Source organism: Drosophila teissieri, chromosome 2R (assembly GCF_016746235.2).
Source record: "Drosophila teissieri strain GT53w chromosome 2R, Prin_Dtei_1.1, whole genome shotgun sequence".
NCBI lineage: Eukaryota > Metazoa > Arthropoda > Insecta > Diptera > Drosophilidae > Drosophila > Drosophila teissieri.
The window spans coordinates 11,883,761-11,905,197 of record NC_053030.1 but is presented as its reverse complement, the minus strand read 5'-3'; the positions used below and the strand labels follow the sequence as shown (position 1 = coordinate 11,905,197).

General features: G+C 44.9%; 1 protein-coding gene across 1 annotated transcript in view; it reads left to right on the top strand.

Moving 5' to 3' along the window:
- The window catches only part of LOC122614876 (hemicentin-1), a 126,476-nt gene extending 105,803 nt beyond the window's left edge, over positions 1–20,673 (top strand). Inside the window, exons 9-12 of the mRNA XM_043789587.1 lie at positions 4,541–4,669; positions 5,081–5,281; positions 17,424–17,602; positions 17,667–20,673. Coding sequence (XP_043645522.1) covers positions 4,541–4,669; positions 5,081–5,281; positions 17,424–17,602; positions 17,667–17,972 — 815 coding nt within the window. The 3' untranslated portion in view covers positions 17,973–20,673. The remainder of the gene's footprint in view (positions 1–4,540; positions 4,670–5,080; positions 5,282–17,423; positions 17,603–17,666) is intronic.
- Positions 20,674–21,437: the final 764 nt, after the last annotated feature.

Sequence of the window (21,437 nt, the reverse complement as noted above, 5' to 3'; positions counted from 1 at the left end):
GCGTGATTGATTCGCCCATCTGGAGAATGGAGGCTTCGACTTTGGCAGCCCCATTGGAGGGACATGGGGAACTCGGAACAAGGAACTCGGAACGCAGGACACCGGACACGGCGAGCTTGTTAAAACGTCGCTAATTTGACACGTACGTCAACAGGAGCGACGAGCGTGACGGCGGTAGGCCAGGACTCGAAGGTCCTTCGCGCTCTCGGCCTCGTCCTTCAAGTGGGCCACGTTCAGGTATCACATAAGCCACGGCCATTGACCGAAGTTCTGTTTACCAGCCTCATTAATGAGTTAAAGTTCTCATTGGGGCTAATTAATGTTGAGAGCCTTGCACGCCGTTTGCCCGAACAATGTGCAATTAGTGAAAGTTTGCCAACTTGAGCAGTTTATATGGCAAACAGGTCCTTCAAAAAGTCACATAGCGAGTGTGTGGCAGCGAATCGAGAGCCGCTTTTAATTGTGGGTTTATTACTTTAACTTTGACTGCGCGGCAGCATGGGGATTTAGAGGATAAAATGTGCTACAGAAGGAAAACACCGCTTATGTTTAATGGCGTAAAAAGATTAGCGTTTTCTAGCATCTGAAACCCGGTTCTGAAAAGAAGATAGTTTAATACATATAGACTTACACTTATTACTTGAGAGTGGCCTTGGCGGACTCCCAGGACAATAGAAATCACCTCCCAAATCACCTAATTCCCCAGGGTCACTTTTGCGGCTAAGCCAGCCACCGAAATCCATGTGCGAATTGCATTCGCCTCGCAGTTAACTAATTTGCCCAGCCAACTGTTAAGAAAATGCACCACCAGGACCACCACAACCACAAGGACTCTGCCACACTGTCAGCCACTCAGCTGAAGAGACAAACAGCAGGCTCACATCCTGTGAGGCAGCAGCTTCAGCTTCAGCCAAACGAGTCCCAGTGGATGCAGGACATTCGAGCCGTGTCGAAACGAAGGCGAATTACAATAAAATCTAATTCTACACGCTGTCCTAAGCATTTCGATGGCGAGCCATTTCTTATGCCCCAACTGCGCCGATTGCCACAGTCCTGGGCCATGTTATCCATTATCCTTTGTCATGCTGGTTATCGCGGTTTAACTTGATTGTTTATTTCGCCCTTATCCTTATCCTGGCGAGGGCTCCCATGTCCTTTGGCCAACTTGAATTTCTGTGTTTATCGGCGCGCACGATTATTAGTTTTTTGTCGTTTTTGTTTGCTGCGCCTTTGTTTTTATAGCCAGCGATTATGCTTCGGTATGTGTGGAGGAGGGTCGCTCGTCCTTCGGCGGGAAGATTTTCAATAAAATTTTATTTGTCCTTGCCCCCAGATGAAATCGAAACTCATTTCGGCTGGGCGCCTTTTCTTCTGGACAACTTGACAACTTGGGCAAATATTAAAAACTCGTTGCGGACAAATGTCTTGCCGTAAAGTATTCTTTATGGCCGCAAACTTTTCGCTGGCATCAACGGAAATTTGTCGAGAGATTATCTTTTATGGATATGATGCTGCCTTCGCCCCACCAATTTGCATTGGGCCCTGCTGAAAGGAACCTATTTTGTTCCGGTATCTGAAATTCCCCTGTTTTCTTGCATCCACTGCAATCATCTTCAATTTCCACTCATTGCAAATTAATCGCGTGTTCGCTGAAAGTCCTGCAAATTCCTCAAACTGCGAGGGGGTGGTGGGGGTTGGGAAAATTAAAATTTATAACCAAGACACAAATGCAATCACAGCAGCCCGAGAGTTTACTCTCAGCCGCTTCCGCTGGCTGTTTATGCAGCTTGTAAGTTAAGCTGATTGTATTCCGCGATGCTGATGCTGATGATGATGATGCTGGTGATGATGATGATGATGCTGCATCTCGTCGGCCTCCTTCATATTCATGACTAACTACGAAGATGAAGAGCCAGCGGAAAAAATGCAAATTAATCTTGGTCGTGGGGCAGGAGTGCTAATGAAAATTGCAAGCGAAAAAGAGCGAAAAAAAGCGAAAAGTGGGTAAAGTACCTTCAGTGGGAGAATTTCATTGGCCACCCACCTACGGCATTCCACCTCCACATCGAGAGTGAAACTTTGCAGTTCGTTGAAGGATTTATGGATCACGCCGGTCCGTCATATTCACACTTTGGACAGCGGACGGGCTGTGTCGACACATCAATACACTCTATACGGCCAGGGACTCGCCACTGCTCCTGGGATCTCTGAAAGTGACAGGTCACCCATTCATCCACCCATTCACCCATGCAGGCTGGGTTCTTGAAGGCGAAACGCCAACATGGCTGATGATGATGCGTTATGATTAATGATTGGTGGCCAGAATCGGGAAACCGCCTCAGTCTGAGCCCGGCATATTGATTCCCCTTGTTTGCATTAGTGTTTACTGTTTGCCCTTCATATTTGCCGTTGTTATGAGTTGGGATTTATTCGAGAGTGTGCCCCACACCCAAACGAATCACTTTCTCCGCATCTTTTCAAGGACCTTTCCCTCTCAATCTCCTTCAGTGTCGCCATATGGGCGGTACTCGATGCCCATTTGTTTGCCTCTGTTTATTTGTTTTCCTTTGCTTCTTCGCCCCCAAAAATGGAAGTGGAATGGAAGTTGGGCGCTTTTATGAATGGCCATTCAGTAAAATATGCGTGAAACAAGTGCCTAAATTATGAATGCGAGCGTGTGTGTGGAAAAACTTGGGGAAAATATTGAAAGAGTTTCATTTGCTGGCTGTTGGTGGTGGAGAGGGGGGCTAAGGGAATTGATTTCTAAGCCGAGTACTTGGAGAGTGGGAGCGTCTAAGTGTTTCATTTAATAATGCTCCTTTGACAGTCCACTCCCGTCCTGTTACTTACTCTTTTGTCAGCTGGATAAAAGGATGTTCGGTGGCAGTATCGCCGTAAAAATTGAATAGGTTGTGGGCAAAAACACATTATTAATTTCTTTATTGTCTGGCTCTGGTAGCTTAAAGTTAATGCTTTATTCTTAGTCATTTTTAACTCACTGTTATAGATACTCTGCTTATCGCGTCGCCTCGAAACACGCCTGCAGCTTTGGCCAAATGACAAATGTCTGTCAGTTGAGTCGAGACGAGCTGAGCTCATTAGACATTTTCGCTGGCGTTTCCACGGAGGCGGAGTGCAGAGGGTTCTCCTTTCAGTCCACACCAGAATTCGAGTACCAGGACCCAGTACCAGGACTCGTACTCGCACTCGTACTGCCCGATCCCCTGCTGGCCATTGAAGTTGTCAATTTGAGCGACGCCGCCCTTGTCCGCCTTTGTGTAGGGCAATAAAAAATTTTATAACTACGTGATTTTGACTAAGTAACACGCCCGTCCTCCCCTCGTCCCGTCGTCCCTTCGTCCTGCGCGGGGAGGACTTTTGCCATTGTCAGCAATAAAATCCCCGCTCGTGGAGGGTTGATTGACATGCGACGAAGGGTCGTCTCTGCAGGCGAAAGGAGCTTACAATTAATTGTCTCTCACTCACTCACACACTCATACACTCATACACACACACTCCCGAAAGGGTCCTTGCGAAATCAGAGTTCTCAGACTGGCAACTTTGGGGTTTCTCCTTCGATTAGTGCCTGGTAATTAGTAGTTTCTGTTGATTGTGCGGCTCACTTTTGGGTCTGCTAATTTGCCGCCTGCCCCGCGGAGCATTCTGAGGTGGAATGCCCCGGGTTTCTCGCCGAGATCCTCCGCCATTGTCGCCAGCATCGCCAACATTTTTTTCGCCGCCAGGTCGCCACTTGGCAACTTATTGTTATGATATCCGGTGGCAGACAAAGGACTCGCTACCTGGCCGCATACTTTTGGGCACATGTCGGGGTAAATTGTTATTTATGCCGTAATATGAATGGCGTCATAAAGTACGCCTCACAAAGGACGCCCTGAAACTTAAAGCCATCTTGCGGGCGAGGAAAGTGAAAAATATGCGAGTGTGTGCTCCAGCCCGCCTTGAAAATTAGAATGGAGCATCTTTGTGGCTTCTCTTCCCCCAACATCCCCAACAGCCCAACATCAAAATCCTCCACCCGCCGGAAACGAGCATAAAATATATGTATTTATGAATTTGCGGCAAAGAAGATTGCAGCTCGGGCAATTTTCCAGCTAGCTGAGCAGCGATTTTCACTCTTAGTTGCCATCAAAACGGAAGTGACAACTCATTGCGGAGTGACTCAGGTGTTCGCCGCGCGTCAGCAATTTGTTGCTGGCTCTGTCATTGAAATATTGTCACATTTGACAATTGCCAACAGCCCTCGGATTTGCACGGCCACAAAATTGCCATGTTTTTCTCAACAATTCAGAGTCAAGGATTTTTCCACTTTAAGGCTGCTTTTCTGTTATATTAATATTAAGAGTGAAGGTAATGATTTGATAAATAACTTTTAAGAGTTTAACGACTTACTTATAAAATGCATAGCTGCTCAGTTGACCACTTTTGTTTTCCGTGTACTATGTATATCCGTAGGCCACATGTGGTCTGGAGTTTGCAGCCCTAACTGACGGCTTCTGCTTTGCGTCCTTTATCTTTGCAGTTGATTCGGTGGATGTGACCTCGGAGCCGGATGATCAGGATGTTTCCGTGGCAGCTGCCTCGCACAATCCCAACAAGGGCCAGCTGGAAGTGCAGCTGGGCGGCGCGGTCACCCTGCAGTGTCCTCAAGGTAAGCCAACTTCCTACTACCAACTACCCACTGCCACTTTGTTCGTCCAAAAACTTCAAAGAAAGTGGGCGGTAGTCGCAAAAACGGCCGAATTCGTGGCCCATTTAGAATGAGAAATGCGTCTGGGCTGTAATTACATTTTACATTTTACTTTCGTTCGATCGAAACGACGAGTCGTGGCCTTTTGTGCGCCTCTTCATTAATTAGCGCAATTGGAAATTAATTATGCGTGCAATTTACTTTGCCCACTTTTCGGCCAAATGGCTGGCCAGCATAGACAAATGGCTCGGCGTCCGCGGCAGTGACGCATCAATTAAAGAAATTAAAACTTGCGTGTCGAGTTCCTTGGAAGTCAATTAATTAAATCATGCCCTTCCTTTCATGTCTCTCTCCCGCGTTCTCGCGTTCCAGGCTCCCTGGGCTGCTGGTCGCACTTGGACCCCATCTCGGCCCGGTTACGTGGCCTTGGCTACGGTAGCAGCCAGCCCACCGGCCAGTTCTCGCTGAAGGACGTCATGTACCAGGATGCGGGCATGTACAAGTGCGTGGGCCAGTCGCCCACCAACAAGAAGAAGCTGGAGGTCCTGCAGAGCGTCACGCTCTCCGTGAAGGGTGAGCGAACTACCTAATCCTTAGACATAACGCGGTTTAATAGTTTTAATGATGTTCGCTACAAAAACTTGAATACTTCTTTGTATTTATTAGATTAGATTACATATTACTTGTATAATTTAAATACAAATCCATAGAGTTTATGAAGTAATCGGTTTGGGAATTCATATACTTTGTGGTCACCTGAGAGTTAGTCACACTACGCTGTGATATGTACACCCCTTTAACCCCGCAGCCCAATCGATGAATCAGAAGTTGTGGAAGCGCCGGAAAATTGGGTGTGGCCCAGTTTCCACAGACTTTTTGTGGGGTGGTGATGGGTGGTTTTTCCGAATGGGTGGCTGCTCAGGTGACAGCGAGGAGTTAAAAACATTAAAAACTTTGACAGCAGTTTCGGGACACGGCAGAGCCAGGGAAAACAAATGAAAAGTTTTATTTTCTTGCTGTCAGAAGTTCGACATTTTACTTTGCATGTGATTTTCCCCAACGATTTCGTACTTTTTCCCCAGTTTACCCAGTTTCCTCAGTTTTCCAGTCTCCTCGGCCTTTCTCCGCTTTTCCACAGCTCCTTTATAGTCGGGCTTATCGCTCGCTCTCTTGTCGCATTGACACTTGTCAAAATCTTTGCCTGGGCGTGTGGAAAACGACGCATGATTGATGACATTGCGAAAGGCAATTCCAATCAGCTTGCGCACTTCCTTCAGTCTCTTGCCAATCTTGCTGGTCTTGCCAGTTTTATTAAGTATACGACACGAGTGCAGGGGAATTTGAAAGAAAAATTGGAAATCATGCTGCCGGAAATTAAGGAAAATGCGTTAGCTTTGACTTCGCACCCCCCCCCCCCGCCTGCTCCGCCCCAGCAAAGCGCATTAAGTTGTCTTGAGGCAAAAGCCAAGTGGACATTGAGACAATAAAACTTGCCAAGTGGTCGGTATGCCGGCAGGGGGGGGGCAAAAGGGGTGGGTCTGCCAGGAGCAGGAGCAGGAGCAGGAGCAGGATGAGTTGAGGACCTGGCTTACCCTCGAGTGCAATCCAAACATGAAACAGCTCTGCTCAGCTCAGCTCAGCTCGGCTCCACACAGTGGCTCCCAGATCTCCGGACGAGCGGAGCCAAGCAATCAAACAATGTCCTTGCTCCTCGAGAACCCAGAACTCAGAACACAGAACCCAGAAGTGGGTGGTGGAGGGTGGATGGTGGATGTTGGTGTTCTACACGAAATGGAGACACTTATAATGCTCCCGCATGCAATTTCAAGGTAAGACAGTTTGTCATTAAAACTGCGAAATTGAGTGCTAGATAAACAAAATACCAGGCAGCCAGGCAGGTGGAAAACTGAGGTGAAATGCTAGGGACACCGAGTGGGGAAAAGCGTCGCAGCTAACACTTAACGCAAATAAACAAGCGAGGGGAGTGGGCAGGGTCTGAATGGGTGTCGTCGGTGGGTGGAAGCGTGAAATAGTCATATTTATCAAGTGGCAGACGGCAAAAGGATTCCCAGGCTTCCAGTCAAAGTCGACAGGATAATAGAGAAACCCAACCAGAGAGAGAGAAAAAGAGTGAGGGGCTTGAATGCAGAAAAATTGAAGACAGAGGAGCCATACAATAGATTAAATTCATAGCCCAGCAGCAAGGAGCGAAGAAGATACTCCTCTGTTAGGAGTTGTGTGTGTGTGTGTGTGTGCAAGGATACCATGAGATGCCTTAGTTACTTCCACTATTTGTGTTTGCTTGTAAAATTAAACAAAATACAAAGACCAACTCCGGAAAAGTTGTCCTCGACTGTCTGCAAAGTTTCGCAGTTCTTTCGAACGAAAAGAGCTCCGAAAAAATGTGTATCTCGATTGTCATTTATGATGTCCACTGGTCACAGTTGTACTTTCGGTCATAACATCTCCCATCGTTCTCACTTTACAAGTTAGACATTCTTGTAAGTATGCTTGGTTGTGAATATAAGGGGGTTACATAGATAAAGGGGTATAAAATAATTTCATTTTTTAATTCACCTCAGAAAGTAATAGTGCATCTGCAAGAGTTGCAAATTTCTTTCAATGCAGCAAAGAGCGGGGAAATATCCGAGGGCCATTGAGTTTCAGTTGAAGCATCCAAGCAATAACGATGGAGCCTTATAATCGCTCCTCAAACCGTGAGCTGCACTGATTACCTGTCCGTAATTACCAAGTCAAATGGAGAAGGCCAAAAAGCGATGACAAAGGGATTACTATGGCCTCAATCATTTGCTTCGTTGACATTTTTGATTAGTCCGAGCGGAAGGTGGGCAGAGGCTGGTGCTCTGTCTGTGGGGTTGTCTTCATTATGCATATGAAAGTTTTGTGGCCCCTTTGTTTCCTGGGCGCTCCTAATGAACTCGTGACTTAAAATTGCAGCCCGTGTTGCCTTCACGCTTCGTTTAAGCCAAGAAAAAAGCTGCTGGCTGCTGCTGGTGGGCGGAAATTATGCAACAAATAAGCAAAGGAGCTGCTGCTGCTTCGGCTGCTGCTGCACCTACTTGCATATGCAGCTACTTGAGGAGCGGGCTGTGAGTAAAATAAATGTGCATATGAATTTTGAAGAAAGCCAAAGGATTCGCGGCGGCCCCAATGCAAAGTGCACTTACTTACCCACACTAACGCGCCCAGCGCGAGTATCTGTGTATCTGTGTGCGCCCAAATTTATGCTTGTGTTAAAGTTTAGTGCGTGTGCTGGGCAAAAAGTTTTGCAGCAAGAACTTGAGCAACAGCAGCTGCAAAAATGTTCAGCACTCACACAAATTAAATAACAATTTTCCCTCACAATTTCGCCATCTTTTTTTGGTTTCTTTGCGCCCTCGTTCGCTATCGTTAACTTTATGTGGGCGTTTTCTTGTTGACAGTGTGTTAGTGTGTGCCTCTGTGTGCTGTGTGTGTGTGCTAGGGCGTTGGGGGCGTGGCGAGCTATGCATATGTTAACTGGCAGTTGGCAAAAGTAGCTCAGTAGTAGTAGACTCTGCCATCTTGCCAGCACAATTTTAAGTAATTTAAACAAATGCAGCGAAAAGTTGTGGTAAAGTAGATTTTAATAAGAAATATCCATAAGTGGACTGGAAGTAAAGGGAAGCGGAAATGCAGTGGAACATTTGAACTAATACCAGGAATAACATTCTTTAATAAGTCTTTAGGTGCACAATAACTTTGAAAATAGATTACACCATTTGTGGTATACTTTTAGACACTTTAACAAATTACATGAAAATCCCTATTATTTTGTGGTCCAAAGCTTAGCTGCATAAATATCTATCCATCCATTTTGTCACCTCCTTATCCCCATATCGCATTTCCCCCGCCTAATGCCAGCCACCCTCCCAATTATTATTTGCGGAATTTTCATTACGAGCCCAGGGATCCAAGGCAATGGCTGAGTACTGGAGTACTGGAGTACAATGAGAGCCGAGGTCGGCCTGTTTTAATAAAAGCTTTTCCACGCATATTCCACGCTTAATTTAGACCAAGAAACGCGGGCCAACTCAGCGCAACTCCCCTCAAGCGATACGAGAACATAAATATTGCTTTATGTCCTGGCACACTCGAACCGCCCACAACCCCGCCCCCTCCTGGCCATTCCATTCTTGGCCCTGTTTTATGCATGCTAATTTGTAATATGCATGTTGCTCGCTTTTGATCAACGCACGAGGAGGAAATATTTTCGCATTTTCCATTTTCCATGCGTAATTTTTCTTCTTGGCAAATTTGCTTTCGGATTTTGCCGCGTTCGCCAGCAAATATTGCTTTGTTTCTACTCATTAAGTTTGGAGTTCGGGGTTGGCAATTTTTATTCTCATATATATACAATTTTTTTTTGTTCTGCGTGCCCTTTTCATAAAATATGCGAAAGAATTTTTTGCGCCCCCCTCGCGCTTTTCATTTGTGCCTCATTTAAATGGCAATTTACTGCGCCCTGTGACGAAGATTTTAAAGGCAGTCGGAATTTTCACAGCAGCTGCGCTAAATTGCATGTTAAATGCTTCCCTCAAAAAGAGAAAATACAAAACGATCTTGAGCATTAGATAAGCGTTTTCGAAATGAATTTGCCAGGGGGTGGAAATGAATTAAAAACTTCAAAGTCTTCGCATGGGGAATCCCAGGGGAAGCGCTCTCAAATTGGTAAATAGTTTAACCACTGTCTGAAAAATACTTTGAAGTACGATTTGGGATTTGGGAATAATTTGATTTCAGTTCGGCAATTTGCTGGAAAAGCCCTCACTTCGATTTCCGATTGATTTGCTGGGCAAATACGAGTATAGCCGAGTTTTCCTAATTATAAGCAGTCCAAATGTCTCAGTTTCCTGCTCACAAAGGGGGATGTGCATTTGGAATAGTTTTCCCTGAAAAGCCAAAGAAAAACATTTGCCCGAATGCAATTTCGCAACTTTTCCCCACTCATTACAGTCGTCCTTGCGCCATGTTGTCAACAGTTTTGTGTCCTTTTCGGTGTGTTGTCTTTTGCACAGAGCGCACTCAAGCATTAATTTTTACGCTTCAATTTTCCTACAAAACACACACATCCCAACACACACTCACACACACACATGCACACACAGTCGGAGCTAAAAAATTGTTGACTAAATTATAATTTTGCATATGTGTGTAGCCGTGTAGCCGGCTCTTTTCCAATTTCTCTGTGTGGGTGGCTGTCTGGAGTCGTTAGTTAAAATATGAAGTCAGAAACTTGTCATCAAAAACACCCCGGAAAGCTAAAAAATGGCTGCCAAGGCAGCATGCAAAACTTTTCAGACAGTTGCAGGAATCATTTTTGGCCATTTCCAGCAGCCAAAGCCAGTGCGAGTGCGAGTGGGACAGACGAAGTGCGAGCGGGATGGCACCATCAGATCTGCCCATTTTGTCCATTTCCGGTCAGATCTGTCTCTCTCATGAGCCTGCATATAATTTTGAGTAAATATTTCGCTTTTAATTTCATTGCATGATTTTTAGTAGAACTACTGATAATTAAACACATATTTTTTGAGATACTTTGGTACAGCTAATCATATGCAGAATCTCTATAAGATACAAAATATATAGGGCTTTATGGAATACAATAGTTTATGAGCACTTCATTGGTAATTACGTATTGCTTAATTTAATATGTTTTGCCCTTGCTTGGTTGACTTTTCGTTGTTTTAATTTGCTAGTTGACAGCACTGATGTGCAACTTTTGTGGGGTTTTCGGAGACAGACCAGCTGCAGCGGAAATGAGCTGCAAAAGTTGTGCAAATAGACGCCACCAGACGTCGCAGTGTCGCCAGTGGACCACCCACTTTTTGGCCACCCCAGCCAAATCCACCGGATGCGAGCAGTAAAACAATCTGACAGCGTTCTGTGTGACCTTTGAGGGGCCCAAAATCAAGACCAATTCCCGCCACTTGACCAATTCGCACTTGGCCTGTAAAAATATTAGCAAAATGCAGTTGATTTCCGCACTTGAGCATGCAAATTCCGCGCCACAAGAGGTCGAGTGGTGCCAGCAGGAGGAGATTGGCTGGCTGCTTTTGTTTGGTATGTTTTGGTCTGGATTGGCTTGGTTTCGCTTGGATTGTGTTGGAATGGGTTGGGCTGTCAACCCCTTTCGGTAACACCAGCCACCAATTGTGCCCAGCGGCAGCCGCATTTGCTGGTTTTGCACCAAACTAATAAGTGGGCTGCTGAGAGGCAGCTGAGTTCGAGTTTCAGTTGCTCTACAGCGATGTCAACCCCCCACGAACTGTCCTTCAGTGGAATGGGAATGGAGTTGGGATTGGAATTGGCATTGGGAGACGTGTAAAGTGCAGTCTTAATGGGCTGAGCAGAGAGTTGGACTTAAATGCCTCATTACAGCTGTCGAAATGAGTGCGAGTGTGTGTATATGTGTGTGCTGGATGCCCCCAACCGGATTTCAAAGGATAATGAGCTGTCCACGCGGGTTTTTTGGGGCCGGTCAATGGCCCGGGTATTATAACTCAAATGCATATTTTAATTGCATTTCACTGGGCAGGAAGTGCATATAAAAATGTCGGACATTGTGCGCAGCGTGCAAAGTAATTAAACGCCGTCGCCACAAAGCTAATAAAAATGTCAAATGTCAGGCGATAAAGCATAGGCCTGCCAGACTCGCACACCCAAACCCACACACACACACCCCAGCCATATACACCCATTTGGGGGCGGGGGGCGTGTCTGGTTGACATTCGCCATAACCGCAAACATTGCCACCGTACGCCGCACTGGACACGCAATTTTATCAGGCGCCTACGTAAATAGCCGAGTGAATCTGAGAGGTCCTGGCGCCAGGTGCGGTTGCTTTTTCACAGGGGTAGAGAGCACCACCCTGGTGTCCCTTAACCCCCTAAGTCCTTAACCTTTGACCAGCAGAGAATGGGCCCTCTCCGATTGACAATCGGAAATGAACGTCCAATTGCCAAAACCCAGCTCACTAGTTGGAATTTTCGAAATATGTCGCATGACTTTGGGCAAAAGGGACATAATTTGGCCTAAAAGCTTGCAGACTAGAAAAAGCACTTGACTGCACATTTTCCGAAACTGAATATAGTTTTTCATAAGGCCAATCGCAAAATGTTGTTTCTGGGCGAGCTCTGCACTTGTGACCTGCAAAATGCAGCAATCCTTTTTGATTTTCATAGGGATGATAGATTATTTTTCAAGTATTACCATTTGCATTTAGTAAATGCATAAGCCGTAAGTCTCAGTGACGACTGAATAATCGATAGATTCCCAGATCTGCAGACACTAGCATTTAGCAAAACTTGTGCATATCAAGCCTAAATGAACGTTCGATTCCATTAAACTTTGCCATTGCTCAGACTTCACTTTCATCTTGTTCAACCATAATTCTGTGTGTTTACCAACATCACTTAAAAGTTTTCTGACATCTCACTTTCACGGCCCAGCGTCGACAAACAAAAATGCAAAAATTTATTAAATTTACAAGTGGCAGGTAGCCTGGAAAATAGGGCGGGCCGATAGAAAGTGGGCGGTGCAGTCCTGGCAACTTGCAACTTGCCAAGCTGCAGGACAGAGTCGGGCCAAAAACCGAAAACTTTAAGTGGCACATGTGAAGCGATTTTTGGCAACTTGTGCAATTTGCAATAGCTGCAGGGGGTTGAAAGGGGGGACTGTCTCAAATTGGGTTGCTGTTTCATGCGAAGCCGAGGCTGTTCATCCAAAGTTCGCTTCTATGCGCACACACGTCTCTACGTACGAGTATTTGGCAAACTTTGCCGGTCCCGGCCAAAAGTATCTACGTATCTACGTATCCGTGTATCTGCAAGTTGCAATCTTGCTGCCAGGCAAAAGTTGCCAACCAGCCACTCATTTGATATTGAAAGTGAAAGAGCATATTTAAATACGTAAACTACGGTGGGGTTAGAGGGGCTTCAACCCCAACCCCATCCCATGCCATTCCATCCCATCTCATTCAGCTTTACATGCTGGCTTAATTTGCGTTGACAACATTGCCAGCCATAGAAGCGCGCTTTGTAAATTTTCAAGATTTGGGTTACAGATATTTACACGAGTGTGTGGATGAGCACACACACTGGCTCTGAATGGGGTACTGAGAGAAAGGATAACCCTGGCATAACCAGAGCTGCACTTTACCTCCACCATACGAGCCATACGAGTATATCAATCTCTGTCTAGATCTCGGTCCGGCCATTTCCTTTCGCCACTTAGAGGTCATCACAGCATCAAAGTTTGTTTGGTCACTCTTAATGGCCCAGTTCTCCTCGTTTGGCTTTCTCTATTCGGTGCTCAGACCAGTGCAGTTGTCCCCGAGCAATTGACTTTGAAGTCGACATACTTGAAGGGATTTCAATTAGGAAAGTAAAGTATACTCGTATTGTAGGTGTGTGGGTGTCCCCAAAGCCATAAGCATGCTTACTCTTACACGCAAACAATAATCAGAAATACTTCTTGGATTCCTTCGAATATCCTTTTATGAGTAGGCACTCCTTTCTTTCTCTGTGCCAGCAAGTTGATTCCATTAAAAATCCCCACACTGCCGGGCGGTGAGTCCTCAGATCGCCCAGTAAAACGCGTGCTTCGACTCCCAAAAGCAGAGCAAACCACCAAACACGAGATTACTTGGCAAAGTTTTGCAACCTTTTGGCTAAATACAAGCGACACGGAGTCTCGGCTCTTTCGCCCAGTGGCCTCATTAATTTTTGAGCAGCTTAGGCCGGGCCGCAAAGTTGCCAAACTTAAGATAAATGCCGAGAAGCCTTGGACCCGCTCGAAAGTCGCACTGGGTTAACTTGTCATCGCGGTGATCAATAATTCAGCAACCACCTCGTCGACAATAAATTCAATTAAAAGCGCCCAAAGGTGCGCTCTCTGCAATTGGAAATTGCCCATTGCCGTTGGCCATTGGCAAGTGACAAATGGCAAACTAAAAGCGGAAACAACCCGCTAATCCCTCCTTGATTGCTCAGCCCGGTCACGTAATTTCAATTTGAACCTCGGCCTCTGCTCAGTTCAGTTTGTTTTGTTTTCCCAATGATTTTCAGTACACAACGAGCCTTGGCAGTTGGTAATTTTATTTGCAGCTTTTTGCATTAAGTGCACACAATGTTTATTAATTATTCAGCACCAGAACATGGAAAGAACCAGCGACTACCCTGCTACCCTGCTACCCTGCATTCCCAGTCCGCCACGGATCCCCGTCCAGTTCCAGTGGCCGTGCTGTTGCTCCTCGGGCAACCATTGCATAATTGAATATTATGATTGTTATTTTCACTTGCTGCCTGTCGGATTGCTGTTATCTTAGCACTCGTCCCCTTCCCGTGCTCTCTCTCCTGGGGTTCCCCTGCACACCTACTACCTTTCGCCGGACTCTGGGCCGGATTTTAAGGCGGAGTCGGAGGATTGGAAGCAGTCGGAGGAAGCCCTACCCCCGGGGGCATGTTTGCCAAGCTGTTTAGGTCTTCTGGCGCCGCTCACCTGTAATTGCCGACTCTAATCTGAGCCGTTATGCCATTTCTTTGGCATTTTGGCACTCACAACTGCCCATTAAAATAATACCCAGGGAGAAAGCCATAGAATCAGAAGCGCAATTTGCAGAGGCTCTTAATTTACAACTGTATGAAGTACATGGCTGTTTCTGAATAATAATAATAATATATATACTCAACTAATTACTAAGTTGTCTGAAAGTTATGTATCTCTTGCACCTTCGTGAGTGATAAATCAACTCTATGGATTCTTTTGGCACTCCCTCGGATAAAACATTATGCAAACACCCATTAAACATATGAGTTTTATTTTTGATACTAGCTTAGAAGCCACTTTTCGGAATAGGTTCTCTTTGTGCGTTCGAGACCGTTTAAAAGTGTTGCCAAATTTGGCTGGCTTAATGTAATTACACGTTGCGTTGGTCCATTGCCCGAAGAGTTGCTTTGGCGGTTCCGTTCCGTAACGTTCTTTCCTCGTTGGCCCAATGAAATTTGCATGTTTTTGCCCACTTTCGGGCACTAGACAACTTTTCCTGCCAGCATTTACAGCTGCAACAGCTGAAAATAAATATTTAAACAATAACAGCAACTTTGCATGTTCTACAATTGTTGCAACAACAATGGCAACGCAAAAGGGGAGCAGACGTAGCGAAGTCCTGCAGTCCAAAATAATAAAGTTTTACGGCTGAAAATTACTCAATTCCCGTTGCCCGAAAAAGCTAACTTAATTTTTCGTAGTTGGCTTTTGTGCGAAAACTTTGCAAAGAGGTGAGGCAACAACAACTGCAACAGCAACAACGAGGGGAGGGGGGAAACGCTTTACAACACTTGGGTTGGGGAGTGGTAGCTGCTTTTTGGAGCTCAGGACTTCACTCCATTGATTGCGCGTCGCTGAAAGCCGTTGTCCTTCTTTTTCGCCGTCATTTTGCATTCTTTAGGCACCAGACAGTGCTGGAAAGTGCTCTCGAAAGCAGGAAAATAAATAATAAGAACCGAAACAATAATTGAGTTTTCGTATTCACTCGTGAACGGCAATCACTTGTTGGCTCGTCCGAATATGAAAGATGGACAACACCGATTTTCGGGTAGCTCTGCTACACATTCAATTTGAAACCATTGCTCAGTGAGACTTTATTTCCTATTTTAAGGGTAAGTGCAGAGGAGTGGATTGCAAATAATATATAAAAACGCTTTAGTTTATTAAAAAATAGTGTAAAAAAGAAAGCATTAGTACAGGCATTTGTTTAGCGAGTAGTAGGATTAATAGGTATCCATTTGGAGAAACTTTGGTAGGGGATCTGGTGGAGATCCAATTGGTGGAGCTGCGCCTTCAGTTCCAGCACCTTTTTTATCGCCATCCTTGCATGTCACGAAAGGGAGCTTGTGTGTCCCCATGTGGTCCTGTTCCCGTAATGGTTGAGAATTTCACAGCCACCATCGCAACTGGAACCAGGGAGGGTGAAAAACTGCGCCTTGTTTTCGGCCATGTAATTGTTTTTGTTTCTCATTGGCTTGGCTCTACTCTATAAATTGAGTATTTTCCCGTCGCTTTTTCTGCGATATTAATGTTATTTCACGCAGGGATTGTCTGGGAAGCCGTATTATTTATAACGAATAGATCCATCGCCCCAACTACGGGCCATACAAAACTCATTTCTATTTGGCGCCCCCGGGTGGACCGAGTGGAAATCAAATTAAAAGTCGCACCAATGACCAAAGCACTGACCTTGGGGGCACAGTCGACAGCCATCCACCTGGGCTCTGGGGTAAAATGCTTGCACACGGTTCACTGGCTGCAAATCAAAATAGAATTTAAATCTCTTTGAGAGCCCTGTGAATGCTGTGGATGCTAAGGCTGGGTAAGAGCCTCATGCAAAAATCATTTTTGGCTGTCAAATAAATTACACTTTTTCCTGGGGGAATAGGATGGGGTCGGGGCTGAGCAGGAGTCGGCAAAATGGCGTTGAACGCATAATTTGGCAGGCAGACACAACCCTGGCGCACTTGTTTTAATTGATTTTACAGTTAGTCGCCCAGGACCCTGGCAAAAATGGGGGTTTTTCTGGTTCTGGTTATATATTTGGCGAGTGTCGAACGGAGTTCTTCGATTTGTTTTTGTTTGTGTCTGCCTTCAGCCTTCAGCCTTCTGCCTATCCCGCCCAACCCGACACTCATTTGCACTTAACACTTTCGACCATTTTGTTTGCCCGGCTCGCCATTGCTTCACAAGTTTATTTGGCAACCCTACTCCAACCCGGTGGTGGCATTCAATAAGTCTCTGTCTCTTGGCGATGATGGGGAAAATTGCAAAATTTCGAGCCTCACGATAATTAAATATGCTGTGGAACAACGGGCGAGGTGGCCCGTTCCCAGAAAGGAATGGGTTGGCCCATGTGTCTAATTGGATTGTCGCAGTGTTGGCCAACATCGTGAGGCTTTGGCATCTCACAGAGATAATCCCCTACTGTGGGCACACGGCCCACATAAGTTCCACAAAATTCGCTTTGGCGCAAACTTTTTAATGAAGTTTTGGCGTTCTTGGGCCAACTTTTCCTTTGGCCCCACGACATGTTGTTCTCTATTTATTTTGATTTTTCCCACTCCCAGCCCAGCGTTTACTTTGCCAGAGGTGCAGATCGTCCTTGTCGGGCTTCTGTGGCAGTAAGTGGCACATTTGTCGGGTGATACGCTTTTAATTAGTGGCGATGGCGATGGTGATGGTGATGGTGATGGCATTGGTGGTGGTAACGGTGGCCGTAAACTTTTCGCCATGGCTTTAATTGCAGCTGATGCGAGGCGAAACAAACTTGGCAACGGCGTACAGTTGCGCCGGAATTGGCTTAGCATGTGTGAAGTGCGACGTAGAAGGCTTACAGAAGTTTACTTGGGGAATCTCGGTGCAAAAAGTTCCAGGCAACTGGCTAACGAGCCAAGGATGCTCCAACTGGGAGGCGAAATCACTAAAGTTTCCAAGAGCGAGGCTGCTTTGCTAATCCGCGTCGTTCTCATGTCCGTGCTTATCAAAATATATCACGCTGATCGGATGCTAGCTAGAATCCCTCTTCATCTCTTTTAAGATTAGATATTAGTAATATGAATTATTCATTGTTTGTATAAGATATAAATGCTAAGGGGCTAATTTTGGATACTTCTTTTATTTCTAGGCGCTCCCACAGTCATGGCATTGAATGCCACGCCCGTTGCCTATCCGGGATCACCGCTGCATCTCAACGTGGAGTTCTGCGCCAATCCGCCGGCTCATGCCGCTCGCTGGTTGCACGGAGATCGCGTCTTCACGCCCGGAAATCAGTACGGCAGTACAGTGCTGGCCTACGCGGTGAAGGTGAGTGATGGTGGAGCAGGTGTAATCCCCAATGGAGGTGTAATGGATTTTCCGTCTTTCGCAGGATCTGCCCACGCCCTTCTGCAAGGAGGCGAGACTCACCTACGTGAGCATGCACGAAAGGGTTCCAAGGACCTTCTACTTCATAGTTTCCACGCCAGGTGGCGTTGCGGAGGCCATCTTCAACGTGAACTTCACCAAGCGGCACCGCCAGCTGTCGAACTCCATCGACGACGACGAGGAGGAGGAGCTCAATCGGCCGGAGCAGATCCACTTTCCCGTCTTCAATGCCAGTCCCGCTGATGGGCGTGGCTGGTGGGCGGTGACGTTGGTCCTGGTTTTAGTCCTGGCAACTAGAAACAGCCACTAGATTTAGTTGGGACCCTGTGAGAGTGAAAGTTGAAAGTTGAGTGAATGATTTCTTTGGGAGTGACTGACGCGTTTACTACACCGAATGTTCTATGTAATCTAACCCCCTATGGCTAAGCATACGTATGGATTTACCCAGTTACTCGACATTACCACGTGAACTATGCTACGCAACTACTACTCTATATAGCAATACATATGTGTATCTGTAACCGATTTAGCCAAGCATCCAAATTGCCCTAGTCTAAGAGCCCAGGCCATCAGTATCCCAAAAAAAACACACTTTTCTAGATCCCCCAAACGGAACCGACTCTTTAACCCTAAGCAATTCACATATTTTTACTGTAACCCCTAGCTGTAACTGTAACTGTAACTAACTGTATTGGTAACTGTAATGGTAACTGTAACTGTAACTGTAACTGTAACCCTATCGCTGTATGTCAATGTGTATGAGTGTGCGCTTAACTTAAATGCCAAAGCCAGAACAGAAGTCGTGAGGAAAAGTTTACAATTCTTTGGAGAAAAACATTGTTATAACATACATAAAGTTGATTATTGCGAATACTTTAAGTTCCTTTTCGACGAAGAAGAGATCTCGAGAAAGCGACTGATTTTGTTAAATATTTTGAAGATGTTTAGAACTAAAAGCACGACGACGAGGAGGAGAACCTATAGTTTAAAATTGTACATGAAGAGGTCAGAGACGAAGTAATACATACTTACCAGGCACGAACAAATTCCTTCCATTTGAAAAGTTTGCCCCGAGCAAAGAAACTGTAAGATATTTTGGGAAATCAAATTAAGCGAATGATCAAAAGAGTTTTAACCTAAACGAGTTGGGTTTTAATCGGCATTAAACCGCACCTTATCATTTTTCATTTCATTATGAGTTTCCAATCGTTTGAAAGGACCAAAAACGAATCGTTTTCATTTACTACGAATATTTTTATAACACAAACGTAAGCATATTTATATAGCCCCCAAGCAAATGAGAGACCCTCCACATAAGCGATATTTGTAAATAAATGTTCAAGTAGAGAATTGCTCAAACCAAAACGTAAAAGCAAATGAAATACAAAATACTACGAGTATATGATATGAAAAGTGTTAAATGTTGTTCGAACGCCAAACTAAAGCGACTAAATATCATATGTAGCGGTTCCACGAGTAAACTAAACAATAATGTATGTAAAATAAAACCACACACAGCCACTGAAAAGTTTAATTATCAGCTATTGTAAAATATTTCAGTTTAAGGATCAGCAATGTGCCAGCGAACTCGAAATTGAAATCGAGATCGAGATCGTTTGCTTGCCACAGAATTTGTTGTACAAAGCCCAAGCTTTTGTAATTTATTTCTTAGTCGATCTAAGCTTCAGATTATTCTATATCCTATGCGCAATACATACAAATATATATCGGTAGGCTAAGCGATCAGTGTAAAAACCAGAAATACTTAGAAGAACCTAACGCCAATTTAAGCCACAGCAGAATTACATTTGCAGAGTTCCAAGAATTCTGACAAAGCGCGGAGAGCATTGTAAGATGATAAGTTTAAATGGAGGTTTAATTAATTATTAATATGAGGATATGGAGATATGAAGGGGAGTGGAGTCTGTGTGTACCCTATGTATAGTTCAGTTTAGTGATTTAGAGAGAGTCTTTTTTTTCGCTCCTTGGGTTCATTGTCAGCTGAAAATTGCGAAACTGTAATAACGAAGCAAGCAAACACGTCGTCATGTTAACTAACTAATAAATTACTAAACAAGTGAATTACTAAGCAAAGTGTATTTATGATTCATTGTGTTGGTAATATTTACAAAATATAATTTATAAACAAAGCCAACAAACAAACGAACAAACAAACAAACATATATGTATGACTAAAGAAAATACTAGCTCCTAAGTGCAACACAAACCGAATGTGGCAAATTAATTTTAAACCGAAAAACCAATGAGTAATTACGATAATTGCGATATGAGAGACAGAATGTTCATCTGTAGTGCAAAATGTTTGGATAGTGCGGTTGGGAGGGGACACTATTAACCCATACAATTACGATTACAAATTACGATACAAATACAAATGCAAATACAAATACGAGATACAACAATACGTGTTACAATAAGCAGAATCGGTTTACATATATAAGACATAGGCCCAAGAGAAATGTAAGCAACCACCACCAACAAAACACTTTTAGCCATAACGCGCAGCCTCGGCGATCTGGCCACAAAGTTCGCCACCTATGAGCGGATGATAGAAGGATGATACCCCAGATACAGCAGAATCAAAAACTAACTCTTAAGCGACCCCGTTCACTGCCCAGCAACGCAATAACTCCGCATTCCGCATTCTTGGCAACAGACGGGCCAGCCGGCCAGCAAACTGCTACGTTTAAGCCAACTTCGCCGGCCAATTGGCCAGGTTGAGGGGGCAGGAAGGTCAGGATGGTCGGGATGGTCCGGAGGTCGGAAGGTCGGAGGGTCGGAAGATCGGGGCAGGGCAGCCTGCCGAGGAAATTTACAAGTTTAAGTGACAAAGCAACAAAAGAAAATAGCCAATTTAGCATAAAGTAAAACACAAGCCGAGCAGAATGCAAATAAAAATGCAGATAAAAACGAAGAGCGAGGGGAGCGGCAAACAGAAAGCAAACAAGACAAACAAACAAACTCCACACACGACACACCACACAGAAATGAAAATGAACATGGAATAAAATTTAAAAGCAGAGAAATGCAACAAAACGTAAATTACTTTAACTGGGTGGTGCGGATGGTGGTGCTGGTTCAATCCAAGGGTCCGGAAAAGCGGGGAAAACTCAGCCAATCAATCAGCAACCAGGAACGCCCGTCATTAAGCTGCAATGTGGAAATCAGTTGGGGAAAAACCACCGTCAGTCGACATGGCAGATACTCTTTGATGGAAATGGCATAAAAAAGTTAAGCTACACCAGTAATTTCTTGACTTTTTATGTGGCCATCAAAGCTTAAAGTGTAAGTATGCAAGTATAATTTGCTTAATTGTTAGCTCTTAAGAGAAGTAGGAAAATACGCGCCTATGGCATACCAGTGGTAAAAGACTCAAGCATTTCAATAAGATTTTATATAACTATTTTTATAGTAGCTCAAATAGCCTGGCTAATTATTTCCCGAAAGACTCTTCATGAAAAAACCAGTGAACTTGTGGAACCCCAAGAATACTTTCCATTCCGCACAACGCGACCAAACATTTGTGTTTCCCTTGTGAGTGCATGGATCCCCAATGGCGAGCTGAACCGCGACCTCAGTGGAATGCCAATGATATTTGGCATGGTGCAGTTGCAGTTTGAGTTGCAGCTCCAGTGGCAGCTCGCAGTTGCAGTTGCAGTTGCATCATTATCAATCACAGGGGCCAACGAAAGGGAAAGGCCAACCGAATGCAGCTTTTGGGTGACCGCAGACTCTGCTTGTTTTGTGCAAGGAG